Genomic DNA, 25655 nt, shown 5'->3' with positions numbered 1-25655 from the left:
TGGTTGAATATAAGATAGTAATTAATTGCCTGACTTTGAGCTGTTAGGTTTTATAAAAATTCTTTCATACAGGCCATTTTAATTGTTGAGCATCAAAATTTATTTGACTTGGATGGCTGGAAGACAACCAGTCAGGGAACTGCTGTAGTGATGGTTTTCAGAGCCTTTCCTTCTCTAGCAAAATATGATAAACCTGCCTTTCACAATTCTCATTGACATCACATCTGCAGGATTTTTATACTTGTAAATAGTTTTGAGAATATTTATTTTGTTTTTATTTTTACCCGCATCTGCAAAATTTGTGTGGATATCTGCAGTTTATTTATAGATATACAAGTTTCTGAATGCGAGCATTGAATGTGACGCTAAACATATTCAAGTGAGAGGTTCTTTTTCTAATCAAGTAAAAATGGCCGGTACACGACTCGAATTTAAGGGAGGAGCCAAAGTTAAAAAAGAAAATCTTTGACAAGAAATGAGCTAAATAATGGCTTTCTCTGTGAAATAAATAGAGGCTGTTTTGTCTTGATCACGGGTCTTTTTGCTTCCATTTTTCCCTAACTGAACACATGTACTTGTGGCTGTACACACACTCTCTTTTTACATAGACTTAAGAGAAAAGTGTAAATGCTCGAGAGCTCCCAAGTAAGGAAAGACAATGAAAAGATGAATGAGTGGGTTGCCAAGCATCACTGGAGAGAAACTTGAGTGGGAGAAGAAGAGGAAGAAAGAATGGTTTGACAAACTCCTCCAACTGCAGTAGTGTGAAATACAGACATTTTGGGGTACAGGGAAAACAGTAAAGGATTTTAAGGGCAGAATTGATTTGAACCCACTAAATCCCTCTATTAAGGAAGAAATGCCCATGGGGTCTTTTGGGGGACATTTTCCCAGTTTTTTTGGGGGGGGGGGGTGGGTCTGATTTAAAGATTTACTTCTTTATTTGACAGAGAGCACAAGTAGGCAGAGTGGCAGGGAGAGGGAGAAGCAGGCTCTCCACTGAGCAGGGAGCTCGATGCAGGGCTTAATCCCAGGACCCTGGGATCACGATTTGAGCCAAAGGCAGCCACTTAACTGACTGAGCCACCCAGGTGCCCCTCTTTTTTTTTGTCTGATTTATTGTGATGTACTCTTACCCTTCCTTATAGTGCATAGATGGTATTCATTAAAAGAGGTAATGTCTTTTTAATAATGTCATCCTGCATGGAAAGGGATTTCTTACCCTGTGGGATATACACTGGGATTTCTCTGCAGCACTGGCAGTGCATTTTCACTGATTCCCATGGAGTTTTAAGTACCAGTTGTAACCCTTGACAGATAATTTCAGTTTATAGAGAAAATATATTGGGATTTTTTTTAAAGAAGATTTTATTTATTTGAGAGAGAATGAGAGAAAGAACATGAGAGCGGGGAGGGTCAGAGGGAGAAGCAGACTCCCTGCCAGACAGGGAACCTGATGTGGGACTCAGTCCTGGGACTTCAGGATCATGACCTGAGCCAAAGGTAGTTGTTTAACCAACTGTGTCACCCAGGCTCCCAACATTGGAGCTTGGGATTTGGGGGATTTTTGAATGTGAAGACCAAAACTGATCCCTACAAAGAACAAACCCGTTGCTATCTTTTTAACCTTTATGTTTTAACCAAGGAGACTAACGAGCCAGCCCTCATGTATAGTTCCTGTAAATAAGTATTATTGTGGATGCAGGAAATTGCAGATTTACCAGTAAAGCCTTTATAACAGCAATGACAGAAAAATCCAACACATATTGGATAAAATATTTTTTCTCCCTGTTTCCTAAAAATTTGTATGTTGTTGAATTTTAATTTCCTTTTAGCGTAGAATGCTGTTTTACCAATGGTTCTTAGTTGTGGACAGTTCCCTGAAGGTGTATGGAGCATTCACACTTCATATAGTGTTTGGTTGGTGAGACAGGGTCTCCACTCTGTTACTGTTTTAGCAGAAAGAACAACTAGTCCCTTTTCTTGTAAAAAGGAAGAGCTGGAAACAAAAGCAACAAGAGTTGATTTCTGGTAGGTTCTCCCCATTTGAATTTTTCCTAACTTTTGTTAAATCAAAATTAATGTATAATTGTTAAGTCTTGGAAAAAGTCTTCATATCTTATAATTTTCATGGTTTGCCTAAGTGAAGGAATTTATTAGCTAGTCTTGATTATAATATCAAATGTGGAGGAAAAAAAGAGGTGTACATATTTGAGACATACTGAAGAGCTTCCATAATTACGATTTCTGAAAGAATATTTCTAAAGGAGAATAAAGTATTTGATTATGGGGAGGGAATGAAAAACATGTTAGAGTTAAATCCAGGTAGGGAATGAAGGGATTCTGAAATACCGAAACTTGTTTTGGTTGTTGATTGTGAAGTGTAACCCTTAAGATATCATGTTTCATCTTCAGTTTCTGTTATTAGGATGGGAGGTAGATAACAGTTTGAGCTTTTATTACAATCGTATTGGCAGTCATACCCCACATAGTTTTTAACAAAAACAGCAGTTCCACTGAGATTTCTAACAGTGAAGTCATTAAAGAACCTCTTATTTATGAAAGTAACAAATTAAACCTTACATTAAGATTCTTTTGTAGCATGTGAGGGAGTAAAATTAACAGGTTGTCACTACACTGTGCTCTTCCATTTCTGTTTAGTATTTGTACCACATTAGGGAGTCAGAAATGATTGTTCTAAAAGTTTAAGACTTTTATCTTGCAAAAATGTTAACAGTTTATAACTAAGAGTGGTAAAGGGGTAGGTTTTACTAGAATGAATGGGATCCTGGCAAGAGCTTTGCTTCATACTTGACAAAGTAGAAACGGGTCCTGCCTTTTTCTGTGTGTCTGATTCATAAGAGGAAGTCCCTTAATTGACGGGGGGGGGGGGGACCTGCAAATCAAAAATGTGGAGAAACTGTCTTTTCAGAAAATAGTTTTAGATTGGAGATTAATAGGTGAACCCTCAAGATGTAATATTGGAACCCAGAGGCTCTTTTTATTTTTTTATTTATTTTTATTTAGCGCATCTTGGTGAATGAATGATGTCTTACCTCCTTTCCCCCTCATACCATAACTTTCTGCCTGTTTGTCTTGAGCAAGCGTCTTCAAGAGAGCCGTTTGTTCTTTCTCAGCAGACCGTTGGTTCTTATCCTTTTGCCTGTCCTTTAAATAAATCTCTTTCCCTTATCCTTCTTCCTTAGCAGGCCTTGTTTCTCAGCAAAACAAGGAAGATTGCCAGAGTACATTTTTCTTAATCACTGCTTTGATCATATATCCCAGCCATCTCCAGAGATCTGGAATGGCTGCTCTTGCTGACCATGTTAAGTCTATACACCCTTTCTGGTTCCGAGTCTCCCTGTCATTCGGTTCACTTTAGCTGTACTTACTGGTAGATTCTGTCAGATTGGTGGTTTTGGCTGCCCCTGCACCCAGCTATATTAAAATCCTGTTGGTACTTGCAGCTCAGTTAACGGCTTCTTTTCCACTACATTCTTCTTTGCCCTCCCTGTTCTTTGAATATCAGCAATCTAAGTAGCACTGTCCACATTTTTTGGCCGATTTTCTTTATTTCTTTTTTAGCTCTTCAATGAATATTGTTTTTTCTCATAGTGGAAGTTGAAGTAGTACTTGTTGAAATATTTAAAAATACTTAGTAGTCGTCGTCATCATCATTATCATACAGCTTATGCTTTAGCAATTACTGTGTGCCAGGAAATGTTACAACCTCTTATGCACATATTCCCATATTATTCTTCAGAGCATGAGTTATGTACCTTTAAGGCATAAGTGACTGACTCAAGATCTCACAGGTAGCATGTGGATGTGCTATATTTTGAACCTAGTCTGACTCGAGTCTAAGCTATTAACCATCATGTAATGCTGTTGGTTCAATTGAGAGGAATAGTGTGTAGACTGTCAATGCCATAAATTACAACTGTAGGTTTATATTTTCCTTTCCTCCCCCCAATTTTTTTTTTAAGATTTTATTTATTTATTTGACGGAGAGAGATCACAAGTAGGCAGAGAGGCAGGCAGAGACGGGGGGGTGGGGGGAGCAGGCTCCCTGCTGAGCAGAGAGCCGGATGCGGGGCTCGATCCCAGGACCCTGAGACCATGACCCAAGCCGAAGACAGAGACCTAACCCCCTGAGCCACCCAGGCGCCCCCTCCTCCAAACATTTTATTAAGAAAATTTTCATACAGAGAAGCTGGAAGAATTGTACAGTGATCACTCATTCATATATATAGACACACACACGCACACACTCATTTCCTAGATTTTGTGATTAACATTTTGTTAGATGCTTTATCACATGTTTATCTATCCCTATATCCATCTTATTGTTTAGATGTATTTTAAAATCATTTTGCAGACACTCGTATACTTTACCTCTAAACACTGCGACGTGCATGCACTGGAATTCAGTTTTTTTATGGAAAATTTTGTACACAAATGTACAGATTGTAAGTGTGCTATTTGATGAGTTTTGATCAGCACACATACTTTGTAACCAAATCACTATCAGAGAAAATATGGTTATCTTTTTAGTGAATATTTGACTATCTTGTAGTTCAAGTACAAGAGCTAGGTGTACCTTTGCCCTGCTTAAAACCTGCTTTTCTGATTGTCCCATGATCTTTGATTGGTTCTTTAATTTATTGCACTGACCTCATTGAGGACAGGGCCATATCTAGCATCTACTAGGTATGCTCCATGCAAGGTTCCATGAATGATGGACTTGTTATGGTAGTAATCATTCTCACTTCTAAAACAGTGTATGTGCAGACCATTAATTAGCAACAATTTCTTTGATAGGTAATGTTTCAAGGTAATTTTCTTGAATCAGGCTGACTTTATTCCCATTTGTTTTCCAATAGAACATTCTTTGCTCATGTGACTTTGATGTTGAAGGGATGCTGCCCTTGAAACTTGTCATTTTTTTGTTGACTGCCATTTGGTAAGATATTGTTTAAATATGCCACAGATTGACATAGGAGGAAGATGTGTTTTCTCTGGGTCTCTTCTCCATCTGTACTCATCCCCCCTGGTAATCTCATTCAGTTCTGTGACTTTAAATACCCATGTTTACTATGATGACTTCAAAATTTTTATTTCCAGTCTAGATCTCTATCCTGGACTTGTCATCTCTACTTGAATAGCTAATAAACGTTTCAATTTTAGTATGTCAAAACCTGAATCTCAGTCTTTCCCATCTTTCTCCCCTTCCCAGATAATATTCTCAATTCCAGCTGGTAACAAAGGCTTGGAATTCAATTAAGTTTAAATGTTAGTTAATAGCAAAATCAGCTAGCCTTTCTTGGGTTTTATCTAATCCCCAGACCACCCTGCCTTCAATTTAAACTGAGGGGAAGGGTGTGTGTGTGTGTGTGTGTGTGTGTGTGTGTGTGTGTGTTTAAAAATTCACATAAAATATTTAAAAGGCAAGATTTTCAAAATACTGTTTATATGTTTGGGAGGCTAGTCGATTTGTGTTTTTTTTTATAGAAATATGTTTGTTTAATAGTTTTTGTAATTTATGGTGATGCCTTTGGTGGGAATGTCAACTAGCTAGACTTTAAATAAACTATAGTTTGTTCAGTTCTTCACATTTTATCTAATTCCTCTCACTTCTAATTTTAAGTGAGCACGAAATGGGTGATATCACTTATGCGCTGTGATGTTTTTCTGACACCTCAGAAATGCTGCTTCACAAAGGGAGAGAATGCCTGACCACCTGCTGTTAGGTTTTCATGGAGAGTAAGAGATAAATGTTAGACTGGCAGTTTTAACACTATAATAAAATGGGTTTAGTTGTTGAAAGTTGATGGCAAGTGTCAGAGAGCAGTTTTGCACACATTGGCCTGAAGGGGTTGTCAGGAAAGAGGAAGACGTGGTGATATGGCAGTGTTCTAGATGCCTACAAGAGTGTGCTGAGAGTGGTGATTCTTTTCCTTTTCTTTCCCAGTGCTATTTTTTTTTCCCCTTGTGAGCTTCCCGGTAAGTTAGGGAGGTTGGTGAGAGAGGAGTAGCAACATCAGAGTCACTTGTGAGCACAGCTGTTATTGTGTGTGCCACGTGTGGCAGTCCTAGCATTATCAGGGTCTCATGCTCATGTCTTTTTTTTCCTTTGGGGAACAAAAACTCAGAAAGTACTTACACATGAAAGATCACTGTTTTTGTGGCCAATTTTATGGAATCCTGACAAAACTGGTATAAAATTTTACAGCATAGATGAGGGGGGTAAGGATTACGGCCTGTCCTTACCCCAAGAATTCGACATTTCTGAAAATTTCATAACCATGTCCTGTGTACCCATGTCCTCTTTGCCCCAAGGCACGCTCCCCACCCCTGAATAAAACCAGTAAAATAACTATTCATATTAAAGATGTGAAAGGTGTTGGGAATTTTGTTTGGCCAGAGAGCTGGCCAGAGTGAATGCTAATTATTAGTGCAAAAGGGTACTTCTCTCAAATGACTTGGGTTTTTGGTCTTTTGAAAGTAAAAACAAAACAAATGAACATGTGATACTTGAATCTTCTACAAAGGGAAGGGTAGACTGAGAGGGCAACTCTGGTGAGTGATTTTGTTCCTATTACTGTCTCAGGGTCATGAGATTGAGCTCCGCGTTTGGCTCCATGCTCAGCATGGAGTCTGCTTGATACTCTTTCTCTCTCTCCCTCTCTGCCCCCCACCCCCTCATGCGTGTGCGCTCGCATGCTCTCTCTCTCTCAAAAAAAAAAATAAAATAAAAATAAATAAATATATGGGTTATTTTTTATAGAAGATTGGTGCTCAGCCTGAATACACTGCAGCTGACTGGTTTCTGCTCATTAAGGTGCTTTTCCTTGGAATTTCCTTGGATAATCGGGTATGGGAAAAGTTTGTAAAACTGAGGATCAGAAAGCAAGCCTAGTGTCAAGAGATGTGGGAAAATGGAGAAACGTTGTGGATGAAGGAGGAGATAAAATGTGCTTCCTTGCTGGATAAACTGGATCATGATCTTAGGAAGACTAAGAAAGTTCTTGTCTAAAAAAATTTGGGCCATAATAATGTGTGTATTCATTCAGACAGGCTAATTCTGAATAAGCTTTATATTTAACATTTTGGTAAAATGGAGGATCATCAGCAATCATGAAACATAACCCTCCTATATGCACTGAACTGATAAGTTATCTTTGTGGTTGTACATTTTCATACCTCCCTTCATATCAATGATTCTAGCAAATCTGCCTACAAACCAAATCTGCCACAGTTGGATGGGCTTCTTCCTAAATTAGATGTGGTAGACTTGAAGGCATTTATCTTCTAAGCAAAAAAAAAAAAAAGAAAAATAAACATAATCGTGATCTTTAATCCTCAGCCGTGTATTTTGTCCTAAAAGAAACTTGTCAGAAGCTGAGATACCAATGAGATTATTTCTTCTTTCTTTTGAAAAATAGTATCTGTTTATGATAATGGGTAATACATGTGTCACATATAGTTTTATTGAACAAGGAAAAAAGACATCACTGGATTTTAAGTGACTGCCTTACTCAGAATGAATTTTGGAATTAGGGATTTTATCTTTTGAAATTTAGCCTTGATTCGTAAAGCCAAAGTAATGTCATACATAATATTATAATACATTTTATAAAGCAGATTACTTGGCTGTGAGTAATGTGGTTAGTTTTATATCGGTACTAGACACAGAAAGTGTATCCAGTCTGTTGGCTTATTAAAAGCTGTTGCTATGAGTCTTAATTTTGGATACTATGCATTAGCTTAGTGAGGGAAGGGAGACCAGAAACCAGAGAGGTTCCTGAAATAATGCTGAGTGAGGTCTAACGTGTTTTTAATGTGATTATATTCTCTACTTGATGGATCTGTTGCATCTCGCTCTCCACATACTGCAGTTAAAAAAATAGCAAGCATTTATTGAACCTTTACTCTGTTCTAGCCTGTTCTCAGTACTTTACGTGAATTTGATTCCCCTTTTGTTGTTACTACTATTAATTCCATGTTAGGGATGAGAAGCTCGAGGGACAGTGAGGTTGAAGGACTTGTCCGTGGTCACAGGCACAAGTGTGGAATAGGTCTCTTAATCACTGTGCTCTTTACTCCTTTTGAAATCTGAATGTTTTTTCTGATAATTATAGAATGAGGGACAGTTAAATTTGTGACAGCCATCAGACCAGTGAATGCTTTATCTTTTTTAATGCATTCTTTCTTAGAAAATTAGTTACCATTTTTAAGATTCTTACCCAAGGAGAGTGGTTAGGGTTATCATCAGCACTAAAGATTATCCATGGAATGTGCTGCTTTTCATTCCTGATGTAGTTAAAAGATTTTTAAATTTTAAGTTGTACTCCTCATGTTGTAATGGAGCAGATATTCACCAAATGTCTTGTAGGTGATGGAACACTGTAGTTTGGGTCGCAGGGATGTGATAAGGAGGAGACGTTAACTGCTCTCCCAAGTAGGTGCGCATTCATTCTTGCTGACTATATAGGCTTCACCCTTGGGTCACCACAAAGCATGCAACATGCTTAGGTAGGCTTCTTACTCTTAACTTTTTCAAGGATTTACACGAAGAACAAATCTGTCTGTTCTTCATAACCTCCTTGGAGATACTGTCTGACATTTTTTCTTACTGATCCTGCAACTGGCTCTGTTTTATAAGTAATTCACAGGATTTTACTCTTAAGTATCTCTACCCCAAATAAACTGTGTGCTGCTTTTATCAGATGAAAGCTCATGGTTTTGTTCTTTGCCTTATCCACTAGGGGAAGGTCAAGGTCAAATTAATGTATATTAGAAATAACTGTCCCATTATTCTGCTAGGGCTTTTTAAAAGTAATAAGTTTAATAAGTTTTAATAAGTTTAATAATAAACTTTTTAAATACATTTTTTAAAAATAAGTTGTTTTTTTTTAATAAGTTATCACAACTCTTTAGAATCTGGTGAAATATTGAGACATACATAAAATACTTACATTGTAATTTCAAGAGGTTCTTGCTTTCTATGAAACATATCCTGGACCCTTAGAGTTAAGAATCCCTGCTTCTGATCTTTTAATATCCATATTTGAACCATTTGGGGCACCTGGGTAGCTCAGATGGTTTGACATCTGCCTTTGACTCAGGTCATGATCCTGGGTCTTGGGATCGAGCCCCTAGTAGGGCTCCTGGATCACTGGGGAGCCTGCTTCTCTCTCTCCTGCCTCCTTGCTCATTCTCTATCTCTGTATGGCTCTCTCTCAAATGAATAAATAAAATCTTTAAAAAATACATGAACCATTTATTTCATGTGAATGTATAAAGCTCTGTTTCCTTGACTTCATAGAAGTAAGTTATATGAAATGATAAATAGTTTTCAAAGGTGTAAGGTGCTGAGCAGTTGCTCTCTGTATATTTGGCAGCTAGGTCATGGGAAATGTTTTAGTCTATCTTGAGGAACTTTTTTGCTTCTCATGGTGATGAAGTAGGTGGGCTAATATCAGTGGCTGTATAGTTTCTAATTTTTCAAAAGAAGCAACTTACACGTTTTACATGTATATATTTAAATTACACACACATGGAGTTCTTGTGCTCTGAACACAATTTTGAATGGAGAGTCAGTTAGTGAAGTTAAAACATTTTTATATCTCTCTACCATAGTTTTTGGTCGTGTCTTGATGAAAGTTGTAAAACTGCTTTGGGTTTGTCTCTGGGGTTGCAGTTATAAAATCTGGTTCTCAAGTGAGGAAAGAGTGTCTTGTGTCTTAGCGTGGTGGTAGAGTTATTGGCCCTGCCTTCAGGCTAATTTTTCACAGATGCTTATTCATGTTGGGGTTCTGGTGGGAGGTCCTGAGACCCATGTGGGAGGCCATGTGGTAGACTTTGCTCTTGGGTCTCCATGTATTCAGGGTTGGTGTATGTTCAGTTTGCAGACTTTGCAGGATAGGGTGCCTCGTTGTACTTGCCTTTGGAAATTTCTTTCTCTTTAATGTCCCCTGAAGGGAGGCTCAACATGTGTCCCTAAAGAGTGTTCCCCAAACTTTGGCTGGTGAGGAGGATCTCATGCTAAGAAGGAGTGATGTTTGGAATAGCTATGATTTTTCACCTCTCTTTCTCTCTTTGTGAAAGACGATTTGTAGTACATTTTGTCTAAGGGAGATTTGAGTACCCAGCTGGTTAGATATATTTAAAGAAAGGGGAAAAAATCACTTGAAACAGACCTTGAAGAAATCTATTATAAATTTGAGTGGGAACCTGAGAATGCTGTGGCATACAGGCAAAACTAATTAAAATAGCTGATAAAGAAATGAGATGTAGCTTTACATGGGATTTTCAAGATTTAAAAGTACGAGAATTAGGTTAATAAGCTCTTTTAACTCCATATAGTATAGGAATTCGGTTCTTTGTGCAAATTGAAACCACCATCACCTCTGCCTTCTAGTGCATACATGATGAGTTTGACAGTAAAATTTTGTGCTGAGGTTCCTGTCTCTGCCCTTGTTACTGCTGAGATTCCTGGTGTGATAGCTCTCTTAGGCTCTCTGATTCCCTTAATCTTGGGTGAAAGGGATGGCCTTGTTTCTTCCTGCGGTGTAGTCCTGCTGCGTTGCTCTGGGCCTAGAGAAGTAGCAAGTACATCCAGTCAAATGTGGCAGCTCCTGGCAGTCAGTTCCTTGAGACCAGGGCACTTTCTGCACACCCCCCCACCCCCACCCCCCACCACCATGCTGCCCAGACATAGCATCCTATCCTGGGGTTGTTTATTATAAGCAAAGGCCACTACTTAAAAATCTTACCTTCTTTTTCCCTATCCATATTTGCTGAGCTGGTGTCTCAGAGTGGGGTAGGGTATATGGGGATCCTAGAGATCTCAGCATGATCAGCACCTATGGCCATCCCTCCCAGGAATGGTATGTAAGGTGCTGTTAGTGTCTTTCCCCACCAGATAACTGCCAAGGTAAAGGCCAAGTTGCTGTTTGCTAGATACAGGCAGTCTTTTTGAAGCTCCTCAGGATGTGGTGGCAGTCCACTTTTGGGCAGGGTAGGAGCCAACCTTAGGCCCTGTGATCCCTATGGATAGCAGTTTGTCCACTCCCTAAGGCTTGTGACAGAGCAACTTCTTATTCCAGAACTGCTAGCTGTTGGCATGGTAGCTTTTTGGCTAGGGCTGTCCCCAACCCCCTCCCCACCCAACCACCAGCACCCCGTCATTCGCTTAGTTTATCCTTTCTGTCGATGAAGAGAGCTGATTAACTGCCCTTTACTCAACTGGCATATTTGGCATTGCAGAGAATATGGTACAAAACAAATGTTCATTTAAGGTTTCTCTGTCACAAATGGTTTTTCAAGTTTCACATGTCAAAATTGATTGCCTACCAAAGAAAAGCTTTAAAAAAAAAAAAGACATTCACTTTTTACAGTATACACAATTTTAATAACAAATCGTTCCTGTACACTGCACTTTGTTATCCCCCTGGCCCCATTATAATAGTATTTTCTTCCCACCCACCCCCCCAAACCCAATTGCCCACCTCCCAGCAAAAACAAAACAAAACAGAAAAATGGCTCTTAAGGTGATTGAACACAAATGTGTTTGGACTATACTCTTAGTGTCCAGTCTCAGTGTTGATAGGAAGGTTCACCAAACATTCCATATATCAGACTTTTTTTTTTTTTTTTTTAAGATTACCAAGGAAGAATATGTTAGTTGAAGGAGTAGCAGGGGTTTCCAAATGTTTGTATGAATAGCTTGTATGAAAGCTTGAACAGTCATTTTCCTTGTGTTTTTGGCCTTATTCAAGTACTGTGATTTTGCCCTAGATTAAGAACAGGAATATTTAATTACCTATAGATGACCTTATCATTTTTATCTTCATCTTTTTCTGGTTGAAGCACTTAAGCCAATGAAATATGAAGATCATGTCCCAAAACAGACTTTGAGAAAGGTCTGTCACTGTATTGCTCTATTAGGAAAATGGTCATGTAAGTCAGCTTCTCAAAATATTCTTTTTAAAATTTCATATAGATATCCACATTTTAGGAAGAAGACATTTACAGCTTTTTGCCCTGATAGCATGTGTAGGAAGTATGCCTTAAGAAAATGATATGCCTGTTTTGAATTTTAGGATTTGGACCTAGCGATACAGAGGGCTCATTTTTATTGGAAAGATGGAGTCTAGCTCTTGGTGACTAGCATTAGAATAAGCAGATGGATTTTAATAATTAGTGGAGTTGGAAAGTTCAATCGATTCCATTCATTGAATTGGTATAGAAATTAACTTAGGCACATTAAGAAATTACATGTGTTAGTGCAGATTTTTGGCTTAAAAAATTAGTATCTTTGCTATTTGATGTTGGCAGTGGGTATTCTCTGAGTTGTGTGTGAATTTGCAGATTTATCAGCCCACTCTGATTTCAGAAAAGTGATTGAAATCCCTGGCAAGCTACAGAAATGAATATAAACGATTCCAAAGAAGCTCTTGGTTACTAGGTGGGTACAGTATCATGGCCTTCTTAGCTTTTCTTTTTCCAGAGAGATTTAATTATTTTTCTGGTTCTTGTTTAAGTGGTCATTTTCCTCAAACCTTGAAAGTGAAAAAAGATCTGAGGGACGGGGGAGGCACTGAAGAGGGTAAGACTACACTGATGAAACAAAAGCTCTAACATCATATTGCCAGGATCTGCAGTGTAGCTGTGATGCTCTTACACCCTAGCCAGTTGGTAAAGAGAGGACATATGACTAACAGTCTCATCTTCAAAGCTGCGCCGATACCAAAACACAAATAGGCCAAAATTCACTGGAATCCTGCCTTCTACAAGCAGTTGAAAAGGGAAGTTTGCACTTTAAATTAAAAAGGGAAATGCTATCTGCACTGTTACTTTTCTCTGAGAGCATTACCCAAAAAATGGAGGGCAAAAATTTTTGTAGTTTTCAATTGGAAAGTATTCCTTAGTGGCTTTGCTATGCTGTTTCCCGGAATTTACTGAATTGCTTGCTTTCCCAGTTTACTTTTCTACACATATTAAGGGTTTTGTCAGTTGATGGTCTGTTTTACTAAAGGTAATCTTTAATATTTATGTGGGAATTTTTAGCCAGTATTTCTCATCCTTCTCTTCACAGTTTCAGTTAATGTTGGTTGTGGATGAAATGACGGAAAATACATCAGTGCTATCCTTTAGGGCTAGTGGAGTTTGTGTGTTCAGGGCACAGTTGTGTTGTGACAAAGCTTACCCTGACAAATGGCCATGGTTACCCTGATAAATGGGTTGGTAAATTTTAGCTCATGGAGCTCTCATTTGTAATGGGGCTTCTGATCCAGCCCTTCCACAGGGAAGCAATGATCTGCGCTCTATGCCGTAAAATCAGCTTCTGTCTCTGCTCAGGCAGGCCCATGGTCTGGTTTAATAAGAAATGAAATGCTCACCGCTCTAGATCAGCTGAACACAGCTGGGCTGAGACTTTGCCAAACTAATCTACCCACCCTAGAAAATATAGAGAGCACATTTTTACCCCAATTTGTGATCTTATCTGCGTTTTTACTGATAGACGTTTTCTTTGAAATGTAGGTAGACACCCCTCTCAATATTAAAGAAGAAAAAAATTACAGTTAAATCTCATGGGTTAAACTGTAGTCTTAGCATGTTTGCAGTTCAATCCTGGGAAGAAAACATGCCTTGGATAGAAGGATAATGTGTTAATGGTCATATTAAGGGAAAGATTAGCTAGGGATTTTTTGTTTTGTTTTTTAATGATAGTGGTTTTCTCTAAGGATATATGCCTTTTTTCACATAGAGCCAATGTCAGTTGTAGAAATGCTCATTTTTCTAAAATTAAGCCAGTCTAATTTAATGGGTTTTGCCTCTACATGCAAGAAACCTCTTCTATGGAAAAATTCTATATGAAATGATGACTTGGATCTAAATCCCATATATGTCATAGTTTCTTTGTAGAAATCATAATCAAAGAAATGAGATACTTGTGGCTCTTTTCTGCATGAAAAGTATGGCATCGTTACCATTTGTTAATTATGGAATGTTTTTATTAACACTCTCTCCCCTTTTCAGCTGCAGGTCCCAGGGCCTTGCCCAGTTTGATGCAGATTGTGTAGTTAACCTTTGCCTCACTCATGACTGTCTTTTAACTTAAGCTATACTGTTTCTTTGAGTCACATTTCAAAATGCTGCCTTTCCCTTTCATCCCTTCACCTCCACGCCACCTTTGCATTACCGCTGTGTGGCTGTATAGGCATGTAGAATGTTCTCCTCAGTAATATGTTGTTCCCTTCACCTGGAAGGAACTGCTCTTTATAGTATGGTTAGATATCTTTATTAAATAGCCAAATTTCAGCATATAATATTTAGAAAGTGATTTTTTTCTTGGTTCCATTATACTATATTCTATTAAGAACTAGTGTTATGCCTCTTGCTAGCCAATTGTTTTTAATTTGGCTTTTTGAGGTTTGAAGATCAGGAGAAGGCAGAAGAAAGAGGTTTAAACCCCTTTGTCAAGGCATCTTTGATCATGGAGGGAGAGAATTTTTGTGTGTGCTTCAAACTAGAGGGAGCAGGTCACAGGATTGTTAAGTTGACTCTGTCTCTTTTCTCTCCAAAATAATTTCTAAATCTTTTTTTACATGTAAATGTAAATACAGGATTTAGTAAACTAATTAGTAAAATGGTGATTTAATACTAGTTTAAGAAAATTGTCTAAATGCCACAAAAATCAACATTTCCATTATAAGTAAAACTAGAAATATGTCACATGAAGTCAGTGTAATTATTTGCTATTGATTTCATTGTAATGAGACCTTTTCATAATCACTTGGATTCATTATTTAAATACATTAAAGAGTCACTCAGCTTATTAGACTTACATAAAGGGTTTTGATTTCATAATGTGGACTTCGATAGCATCTACCAACCCAGGCAAAAACTCTGGAAGAAGAGTGTTTGATATTTACCAGTCTTCAGCATACATCAAATTCTACTTCCCACACTGGCAGTAAATTGTAGATTTGAGTAAATACCAAATTATCATATAAGGGAACTTTGCTAAGCCTCCTTTTAAGCAGCAAGCCAGTTGTGGTACTTGGGATGGAGAGCAGTGATCTAACAAGTATTGATCCATATCTTTTTCTGCTCAGTAGCTTCTTTCCAAACTGTTTTCAATAGAAAAAAAATAGCATATGGAGACCTTAGTGTAAATGTTTACACATAATAGTTTATAATTACATACATGAAATGTCTTATTTTGAAGTAAGCATTTTTAGACTTTGCAACAAGAGTGCAAATTAATAAGAGCTTTGCTTCATATAACACTTAAAATATGGTTTCATAAAAAAAATTAAAAATACTTCAACACTTCAAAAACTTAAGTCTCCACTTGATTTGGAAAATTAGGCTTAATGTCACCATTGGTAAAAATTAGGTATGTATTTAGCCCCTACTATGTAAAATAGGTTACTTATCTGATGTAATTTTTGATGACAGGCCGATATTATACTTCACATTCTTTGTATGGCAGCTGCTGACACTTGCACTGTCCATAACCATTAATGATGATGAAGGGTCCTTCATGGGTGGGTTCATATTCATTATACGGTCCTTGGTCTGACATGTTTGACATATGGAGTCGTGTTTGGGATCGGAGCTGCCTGTGGTTCTGAATCATTGAGCACTGCCTAATTCTTCTCAAAGTGGGAGGGCAGCACTTCCTGGAGATGAACACTATAAAAATAATAAAAAAGAAAGAAAACAATAAAGCCATTGTTCCTGTAATTACCCGCTGAGTGAAGATGGCATTGTCTGGTTCAGGAAAGTGTTCCTCAGTAGTAACTGCTATGCCTGCAGTAGTTGGGATTTCTTTGTCTCCCACATGATAACTTGATGAGCTTATTCTTTTTGTGTATTCAGTGGTTGGATCTCTATAAGTTGTAGCCATGGCAGTGACAGTGGTTGATAAATTCCAGCAGAGCTGAAATCCATGGACTGCATCTAGTATATCCTCTCCTTGGGTGTGGTCAGGGCTGTGACATAGGATGGAATGTTCCCACCGACCTTGGAAACTGCCCAGCCAGGAGGCCAAAGCACATATTCGAGGGCTGCATTCCCACAGATTGCCAGAGAGGCCGACGGTTGTGAGGGATCTCAGCGAGTTTAAGATCTTGGAATCAAGGCTATTTAACTTGTTGTTATCCATGAGGAGAATTTTAAGATTAGGCATCGTTTCAAACACTGTCGGGTCGATGGCTTTGATTTCATTTCCAGTCAAGTCTAGCTTTTCTAAAGTGCCCCAGGTCCACTCCATTCCACATGTCAAGTTGCTAATTTTGTTCCATTGTAAGAAGAGTGTGTGCAGACTGCTTAGCCGTAGGAAATGAGCAAAATTAATCTTCGTCAGCTGGTTGTGCTCTAGGTGAAGCTCTCTCAGTTTGATTAATCCTGCAAATCCATTGCGAGCCAAACTTCGCAAACGGTTTGTGCTCAAATCCAGAAACTCCAGACTACGACAGTCCCAGAACAGACGTACTGGGATAGTCCGCAGGGAGTTGGACCGTAAATGCAAGGTCTGCAGCTTCCGAAGGCCGTAGAAGAGCTCTGGGTGCAGAGATGACAGCTGATTAAAAGACAGGTCCAAATTTTGCAGGTTAATCAGTTGAGTAAAAGTTGTGTTTGGCAAGTAAAATATTTTGTTGGAACTTAAGATTAATTCCTTAAGTTTATATAGTCCTTGAAAAGCATCTTCTTTTACTGTTGAAATTTGATTGTGGTCTAAGTGGAGCCAGGTAAGTTGACTGAAGCTGGCAAATTGATCCCTTTCGAGCTCTGTGATGTGATTGTGCCTCAGGGACAGGCCCAGAGAGCCCTTGTCTGTGGCGTTTGGCACTGAGCGGAAGCCCTGAGAGTCGCAGTAGAAGAGCAGCTTCTCGCAGCGGCATTTGGGTGGACACGCCATACCCAGGGCAGGCAGCATTTTTAAAACCATACTCATTGCATATATTGCTGCCAGCATAGGGGCCCCTAATGGCCACTTGAAATGTAAGCCTGCAGAATATAATTTAAGGAAAACAAGAAGATAGGATATTTTTCAGCAGAATGTATGAGCTGTTAAAAAAACCAAAACATTATGGCGAAAGATTTCACTGCATATAACTTATTTTTCATTTGCTGCAGGAAAACTAACCTCGTTAGTATGACTAGAACAAAACTTAAACCATTAAGAAAATAGAGCATGTTTTGTCATTAGCAATATAGGCTGTTACCTAAACCTCAAAATCCAGAAATTTGACTGTGATTTCTTTCATAAAACATGAATTCAGTGGCTTATTTTAAAAAGCACGATTCCTTGCTGACTGTACAAGACACATAAATGCATGGACTTACCCATTCTTCTGAGCACATTGGAGGCTGCATTCAGTCGCGGTTGTTAGACTCAACGCAGTGAGTCTGTAAAAGGCTCTAACATGCAGGAGCCTTTGACCAGTTTCCTGTTTTCTGTGTCCCAGGCTTTCTGAGCAAAATTGAATCCACCAGGGTGAATTATGTTTTTCCTTAGGATATTCCTCTTGAAAGCATTGGTTTCATTTTCTGTGTCCTCTCTGCTTCCCTTAATCAGTTTTGAATGTAAGTTATTAATTTTGTCCTCCTTTAACTGCTCAGCTGGTTAATCAAAGCTTCAGTCTCTCCTTTCCGCAGCCGTTAGTTCCCTCGGTCTTAACTTGTTGATGGCAGATGGGCGGCTTGTTGCAGAGAAGAGCTCCTGGAGCAGCATGAGTGCATTTACTGAAAAGCTTTTCCGAGAAACGGCACAAGAATGGAATTGCTTATGTGCTGCGACCACACAGAACCGTATATAGGCTGACGTCACCGGGTGACGTGTCTTTTGTTTGGGTTTTCCAGAAGCTTTACTGTTATAAAGCACTGTGCTATGTAACAGCATCGGGGTTGCTGTAAGACCCCTTGATTGTAATAAAGCAAGAAAGAGGACCCCTGACTTAAAAACATGGTATTCCTTCAGTGTAGGAAGCAGCAGTGAGGTATAATAAAGGCTGCATTCAGGAAGACCCGTCTGAACAGTGAGTTGGGATAGCAGAGTGATGATTTTTAATGCTTGGAAGAGCCAGTGTTAGACTGCCGGTTCTGCAGAGAGAGATCATCTACATGGGCAGGAGCCTGCATGATTTGCGAAGTGCATATTTAACGCCGGCCTATGCGAGGTAGTGCCTGCTGCTCCAGTAGTTTGGAAAGCTACTCCGTCACCTTGTTGTCATGCTTGGAGAAAATAGAAGTCTGAGTATGATTTGCTTTAGATGTGTTGGAAAACTAGCCAAGTTGGGCTTGGCTTCTTGTCATTAAGAGCTTAACATCATAAACCAAGAATGAAGAGGAGGGGGGGGGGGGACCTTACAATACAAAGTATTTGGTTACTTTTGCTCCTTGAGAATTGAAGGGGAAATTGAGTTAAAAAGATTTCTCCTTTTGTCTCATTTTACAATGATGTTTTGATCATAGTGCTGATTGAAAAATAATGCTGATTTGATCTTTAGATGTCTTACTAGGAGAATAAGGGTGATACTGTCATTTAATACTGCATGTCCTAAATAAACATAAACCTAGAACAGAAGTGATTTAGGACAAGTGATAGAGCATGGTTGGATTCTGGTATAGTCCCTCGTATTTACCTCTGAATCTCACTTACTCCTTCATCTGAAAGGACTGAGCTTGATTTGGGGCATTGTAGCCCCCATGTAACAGAGCATTTGCATATTTAATAGCTCCTACCCGCACACTAAAAACTGACTTTGAGTCTAATACTCACTGTTGTTGGAATCTCTGGTGAATACAGATGGTCACTTGTACTTTGGAATAGGGTTTTGTTTTTACTTGACCTGTTTCTTCTCCTTGTCGAATAGTGTCATCATTTTTCAGAACTTGATTATGAACGTACAATTCCATGTTTATCTTATTTTAAGGTTTTATGTATTTGAGAGAACACTAGAGAGAGCAAACCCGAGTTGGGGGCAGAGGGAGAAGGAGAAGCAGGTGTTCTGTTGAGCAGGGAGCCCAGCATGAGGCTCGATCCCAGGACCCCAGGATCATGAGCCAAAGACAGACACTTAACCAGCTGAGCCACCCAGGTGCCCCAGGTCCATGTTTAATATACTATAAATGTGAGGGATTTTTCTAGCATTAGGGCCACACACACACACGCACATATGTGTATATATACATACACATAGAGAGAGAGAGAGAGTGTGTGTGTGTGTGTGTGTGTGTGTGTGTGTGTGTATTTTTTTTCCATATATTCAGGCCTGACAGATGTAAGGTCTTTTACAGGTCTTACCTTATATTAATTTGGGCTTCCATGCCAATTCCTGTCATACCATTGGTGCTTAACCTGGAGGCAAAAATTTCAAAACTACCTGTGGTGTCTGTGAAACCAGAACATCATTGGCCTCTTGGGTTCCAGGAGCTTCATCCTGCTGAGTAAGAAGTTATACTCAAAAGAGGCATAGTTCCTGTGTTGAAAGGTGTTACTGGAGTGAGAATTGGAGGAATCCAAGGTCCTGTCCTCAGGGACCTGCATGAAGGTGCTGTGGAAGCATCAGCAACTGCAGGTGGGTTAGTCTAAGTCCTCTTAGAAGCAGACCCCAAGATGGATTAGAAGTATTAGAGTTATATTTGGAAAGTACATAGAGGTATAAAAGGAGAGAGAAGACAGTAGGAATACTTTATAGGCCACTGGAGTCTTCAGGCCACAGAGGAAAGTAAGATTGGATAGATAGTCATAGACTGCAGTGCATCCCCAGGCCAGAGCCAAGCTCCCAGGCCAGAACTGCCTATGAATGGAACCCCACATTCTTAATGAGCCTGTGGTAGTACTCTTGCCATTTTCCTACTTGCTGGTTAAGGAAAGGAAAGGTTCGGTTTTAGACATAAAGGATGTCACTCCCCCTGCACTTACCTCATCTTTTCCGAAGTCTTGCCTGTCCATAGGCTGGGTCCTGGGTTCATAGACTGATTTGCAGAATTCTGTTTCTTGTGAATAAGTTTTAATCAGATTCGTACAGGGCCTGTGAGCTTGGATGACAAGAGTTCCTGCTCTACAGCAACTTTCTCCCAAAACATCTAAGGAGGGGGAGTCTGATAAGGACTGGCTCTTAATTTTTTTTTTTTTTTTTTTAAGGAAAAGCAGCCCTTGGGTTACTGTAACTGCCCCTGTTGAATGAAGTAAGCTGCTCCCTGATTTCAAAACAAAAAAAACCCGAAAAACAAAAAATACCTTTAACATGCAAGAAGAACTGGATTAAATTCTTCCCTGAAGTAACCACTTTGGTTCCATGTGGAGAAAAGCATTAGAGTCAGTTGGATTAGAGCAACCACAATTAGGAATGAGTTGTATGTGAAAATTTAGAAGGAAAGCATCTCCTTCCCCCTTAGACTCTTGGTTCCTTTCTGCTCTCTAGTCTGCTTGCCTACCTCTTACATGTTAACAAATGGAGAATGCTTAAATTATATTATCCCAGCACTGTTAGACCAGATTTGTGGGCAAGGAAAATCACCCAGAGAAGCACCAGTGCGATCAAGAGTAATTTTATTTATTTATCTATCTATTTGACAGAGAGAGAGAGAGAGATCGATCACAAGTAGGCAGAGAAGCGCAGAGAGGGGCGAAGCAGGCTCCCCGCTGAGCAGAGACACCTTTCCCCTGCCCCATATGCAGGGCTCCATCCCAGGACCTCGGGATCATGACCTGAGCCGAAGGCAGAGGCTTAACTCACTGAACCACCCAGGTGCCCCAAGAGTAATTATTTTTCACGCATCTGGAGAAGTGGGCAGTAATGCACGGTATCCAGAGAGTTCCTTTTAAGTCACAAGTCATCTTGCCTTCTCTTTGGGTTCAAAAGGTTGTCTGTGGAACCAAAGAAGATACAGTGTTTGTCTTAAAATTGGTGGAGTACATGGTTTGTTGATAGAATTTTATATTGTTACTTTTTAAAATCTGTTTCTTTAGCTCAAAGGACTAAGCAGAGATCCATGTTTTTTCTGAATTAAACTTACTTCTGGTTTCATTTTAGGCAGCTTCACTCCCCATACATATGCCTTTGACTTAATTAAAGTGGTAGTTCAGCCTTTGGAAAGCGCTGTCCATATCCTCTGCTCAAGTTTTCACTGCTTTGTTGTTAGTGACAAGGCAAAGGAGAAGCAGGGTCAAACTCATCTCTCTTCTCTGAATGGCTTTAAGCAAAAGTAATTGAGTCAAGTGGCAGGGCTTAGGTGCTGTAGTTATGTGCATTACTCTATATGAAAGTTTGCTTTTGATATGTATTGCTGATTAGGGAGAATTATTTCCCTGCTCAGAGAGACAGATGTACAGATACATGGAATTTTCTTTTCATTTGTGGTAGAGCCAGAGCTTGATTTTTGCATTACGCTAAAAAGTCAAATGTTTCTTGAATCATTCCCAAATCCAAAAATTGTAATAACTCAAATACCAGTGGTGCTACACATAGGTGCTCTGGAGAAGTACCTTAAAATAAACGTTGTTCAGGTCCTCTCTGCCCCGTCATCGTGACAGGTGAACTGCAAAGCCTGGTTGAGTTGGGGACTCTTTATTGGGGTCTACATTGTCCTTGCAGCTCAGGCCTCCCTCTAATGGACTGTCTCAGGGAAGGGATGGGGGTAAATGCTGTTTCTGATCCACAGCTAGATCCTTGTTACACCCGGCAGGGCCCACAGTGGGCATGCATAAATGGTTTGTCAGTGGGAAAAACAAACAAAAAACCTTGTTGCTGCCAGTCTTGATTGCTACTTGGAGGATCTCCTGAGGTTTATCAAAAAATGATAGTCATTTTTGGGTGAAGGTCCTAGATTTAGTGGGTCTAAGTATATCCCCTGCTAAGAACCTTTTAGGGTTCATAGTTGGCAACCTCATATTTGGGCCTATATTAGAATAAGTGGTTTTCTTTTGTAGGGAAGTAGGAAGGAAGATGAGAAAAGATACGATAAATCCTAGAGTTGTTCACCACTTTCATACTACATGTATTTGGCGGCAAAGATATGACTGTTCTTTTAAATTATTTGATTTGCTATTTAGAAAAAAAGAAAAACCAGTGAAGTTCCTGCTGAACATAACTTGTTATCTTCTCAAGAAACAAAATGTGTATGACAGAGGCAGATAGACTATATAAGGATGCTTTGGCTTTACCAGTTAAGATACCCATTCATATTTTCTTATCATGTTGGGATGGATTATAAAGAGTAGTTGATGGTCCCAGGTGGAGCTGGAGGATCTGAGAGCATTCAGAACACTAGGCTCCCAGAGCCTTGGTGTTCACTAGACCACTGTAGTGTGTAAATAAATAGGTGATGGTTGGTAATCTTTCTTTTCAAATACCTTTTTAAAAGTCAATTGTCCACTTATGGCCAGGAATCCCGTTTTTTACTAGTTCTTTGTCCCTATCCCTATCCTCCATTGATTTTGGTATTTGAAAGTCCTTTTGGGGGAGAGGGGGTTTGGGAGAAGGGGGTGGGATTATGGACATTGGGGAGGGTATGTGCTTTGGTGAGTGCTGTGAAGTGTGTAAACCTGGTGATTCACAGACCTGTACCCCTGGGGATAAAAATATATGTTTATAAAAAATAAAAAATTATAATAAAAAAAAGTCCTTTTGTTCTCTTGTTAGTAAACATGACAGAGAAAGCAGAAAGAAGGAGTAGTGGTGCCACAGTGATGGTGAACTGTGTTCCTTTTGATGCAATAACTTACAAACTTAGGGATTTCTTCTAGCTTTGGAGGCATGTGTTTTTTGGTTGTTGCTGGTGGGGGTAGCAGGGCTAGGATCAGGTAACAGCCCAACTCTGTAGTGCTAATTTTGTATTTTGTGTCCAAGGCTAGGTAATTCAGTAGTAAATACTGGGATGATGCACTGGAGAGTCAGACATTAGTTGAGGGGAAATCTTCATAGAACGTGGGGCAGAGGTGCATTTCAGCCATGAAGATCTTTTATTTCATCTACCATAGACCTCATACCAAACAGAGCTGTCTTAAAGTCTTGATTAATGCAGACTGATTGAAATTTGTATTGCCAAACCCTTTTTTAAACTGTTTGCACAGTGGCTTCATCATGTTCATGTTTTTCCCTTCCTTGTGTGTGTGTGTGTGGCAGGCTTCATTTTTTTATTCTGAAATACTGCCACGTTTGGATTTGTCCTTCCTACTTTTCCCACTCTGTTTCCAAGTAGCTTTCTCTTTAGATGTGTTTCCTCCTGCCAACATAGGTGGCTCACAGGTATACAAAGCCATTTGCACAGAACAGAATTAAGAGTTAAGATACCCATTCATATTTTCTTGAAGAATCCCTTTCAGTGTTAGGCCTTTTGACCCAGTTGGCTAAACTTAAAAGGGGTGAATTTGTGTGTATATTGGCTAGATGCTAGCAGTCTTCATTGCTGAACCTTAGAAATGTCATTCCCTCAAAAATCTGGGGTAGAAGGACAGCGACCTGTGCTAAGACAAGCAAAAAAATTTGAACATGTGATGTCATCAATGCAAAGAAAATAACAAAAATTTGACCCAAAGAGAAAAAGATCATTGCTTACTATGAAAGGCTTATAGCCGCATGTTAGCATTATAGCTGGGCTTGAGCTGAACCCATATTGCTGAAACAGTACTGCTAAGGCTTGACATCCTGTGGGAGCTGATTCCAAATTGCTGCTGCTTTTTTTTTGCAGGATGTCTGTCTGTCTATGGCTTTATAGTTTTTCCATTGTATGGCTATACTGTAATTTGTGAACATGTAGTTTGTTTTGAGGATTTTGGCTTTTGCAGACAGTGTGAAACAAATATCCTTTTAATATCTCTGCATCCTTAGGCAAGTTTATATATAAATTCCTAACCATAAAATCACTGGGTTACAGTGTATGTATATTTAAAATTGATAGACATTGCTACATGGCCTTCCAAAAAGTTTTAAACCATTTCATACTTCCCCAGAAGTCTGTAAGTGTTCACTGACCGGAATCCCACCACCTCCCTCCGCCACCCCCCACACCATATTTAACAATATCTGGGAATCTCATAGGTGAAAAATGCTCTTTTGTTTCTCTATACTTATGAGTAACAATGACTATCATTTGTATATAGTTTATTATCCTTTTGTTCCTTTCCGTGGATGTGTATTTCATTTGCTCGTTCTTAAAAGATTTGTAAGCTATTTTTTAAAATTAAATTAATTTGGCAGGGTGCCTGGGTGGCTCAGTCATTTGAGTGTCCGATTCTTGATTTTAGCCTGGGTTGTGATCTCATGGTCATGAGAGCAGGCCCCACATCAAGCTCAGTGCTTTTTTGTTGTTGTTAATCAGTGTAGAAATTAAGAGATCCTGGATTATCACCAAATCTTAGCCTGAGTGTCCTAGTCGACTGAGCATTTAAAAATCCTGCTGAGAGGGGCGCCTGGGTGGTCCAGTGGTTTAAAGCCTCTGCCTTCGGCTCAGGTCATGGTCTCGAGGTCCTGGGATCTAGTCCTATGCTCGGTGGGGAGCCTGCTTCCCCCCCACCGCCTCTGCCCACCTCTCTGCCTACTTGTGATCTCTGTCTGTTAAATAAATAAATAAAATCTTAAAAAAAAAATCCTTCTGAAATATCCTCACAGTTGAGTCATCCTACTCTTTTTTTCTTCTGGGTTATTAGTAGTTTCAAAATTAAGGCCTTATTTTATGAACTTCATATACTTCATATACCTGTTTGCTTTATTTGCTTGTTTATTTAATTTAAGTTCAGTTAGCCAACATACAGGACATCATTAGTTTCAGATGTAGAGTTCAGTTATTCATCAGTTGCATATAACACCCAGAGCCAACACATCACGTGCCCTTCGTAATGCCCACTGTCCAGTTACCCTATCCCCCACCCCTCTCCCCTCCAGCAACCCTCAGTTTGTTTCCTGTAGTTCAGAGTCTCTCATGGTTTGTGTCTCCCTCTCTGATTTCTCATTCTGATTTTCCCTCCCTTCCCTTATGATCCTCTGTGCTATTTCTTACATTCCATGTATGAGTGAAACCATATGATAATTGTCTTTCTCTGACTTGTTTTGCTCAGTGTAATACCCTCTAGTTCCATTCACATCAGTGTAAATGGTAAGGTTTCATCCTTTCTGATGGCCAAATAATACTCCATTATATATACACCACATTTTCTTTATCCATTCCTCTGTGGATGGACATTTGGGCTCTTTTCACAGTTTGGCTATTGGGAACCCTCTTACACTGTTGGTGGGAATGCAGGCTGGTATAGCCACTCTGGAAAATAGTAGGGAGGTTCCTTAAGAAGTTAAAAATAGAGCAACCCTGGGCCTCCTGGGTGGCTCAGGTCCATTTGTGTCTGCCTTTGGCTCAGGTCATAGTCCCAGGATCCTGGGATCAAGCCCCACATCCGGCTTCCTGTTGAGCAGGGAATCTGCTTTTCCCTCTCCCTCTGCTCCTTCCCAGGCTTGTGCTTGCTCTTCCTCTCTCTCTCTCTCTTTCTCTCTCTCTCTCAAATAAATAAGAGAAAGGTAAAATGGCTTCTTCATGCTTCTGTTGAGGATGGGTTTTGAAAGCCCTTTCACTGTCTCAACTAGGACTGTGTTGCTAGAGGCCATCTAGCTAATAACCTTTACCTCCCCTTAGTTCAG

The 25655-nt window shown here is 39.5% G+C and overlaps 2 protein-coding genes across 4 annotated transcripts in view; one reads left to right on the top strand and one right to left on the bottom strand.

The window, feature by feature from the left end:
- Positions 1-25655, top strand: part of CTNNA1 (catenin alpha 1) — a 182597-nt gene that overhangs the window by 99490 nt on the left and 57452 nt on the right. The gene's annotated exons all lie outside the window — the stretch shown is intronic.
- On the bottom strand, positions 11501-18151 carry LRRTM2 (leucine rich repeat transmembrane neuronal 2). Its single transcript, XM_004744858.3, has 2 exons — positions 17365-18151; positions 11501-17025 (listed from the first exon to the last, which is right to left on the bottom strand). Exons 1-2 carry the CDS (start codon positions 17366-17368, stop codon positions 15479-15481), a joined length of 1551 nt encoding a protein of 516 aa, XP_004744915.1. The 5' UTR covers positions 17369-18151; the 3' UTR covers positions 11501-15478.

Source organism: Mustela putorius, unplaced genomic scaffold, assembly GCF_011764305.1.
Source record: "Mustela putorius furo isolate JIRA1106 unplaced genomic scaffold, ASM1176430v1.1 tig00000145_pilon_pilon_pilon, whole genome shotgun sequence".
Taxonomy (NCBI): Eukaryota; Metazoa; Chordata; class Mammalia; order Carnivora; family Mustelidae; genus Mustela; species Mustela putorius.
The sequence above is the reverse complement of the archived record's forward strand: the minus strand, read 5'-3'. Positions and strand labels throughout refer to the sequence as shown.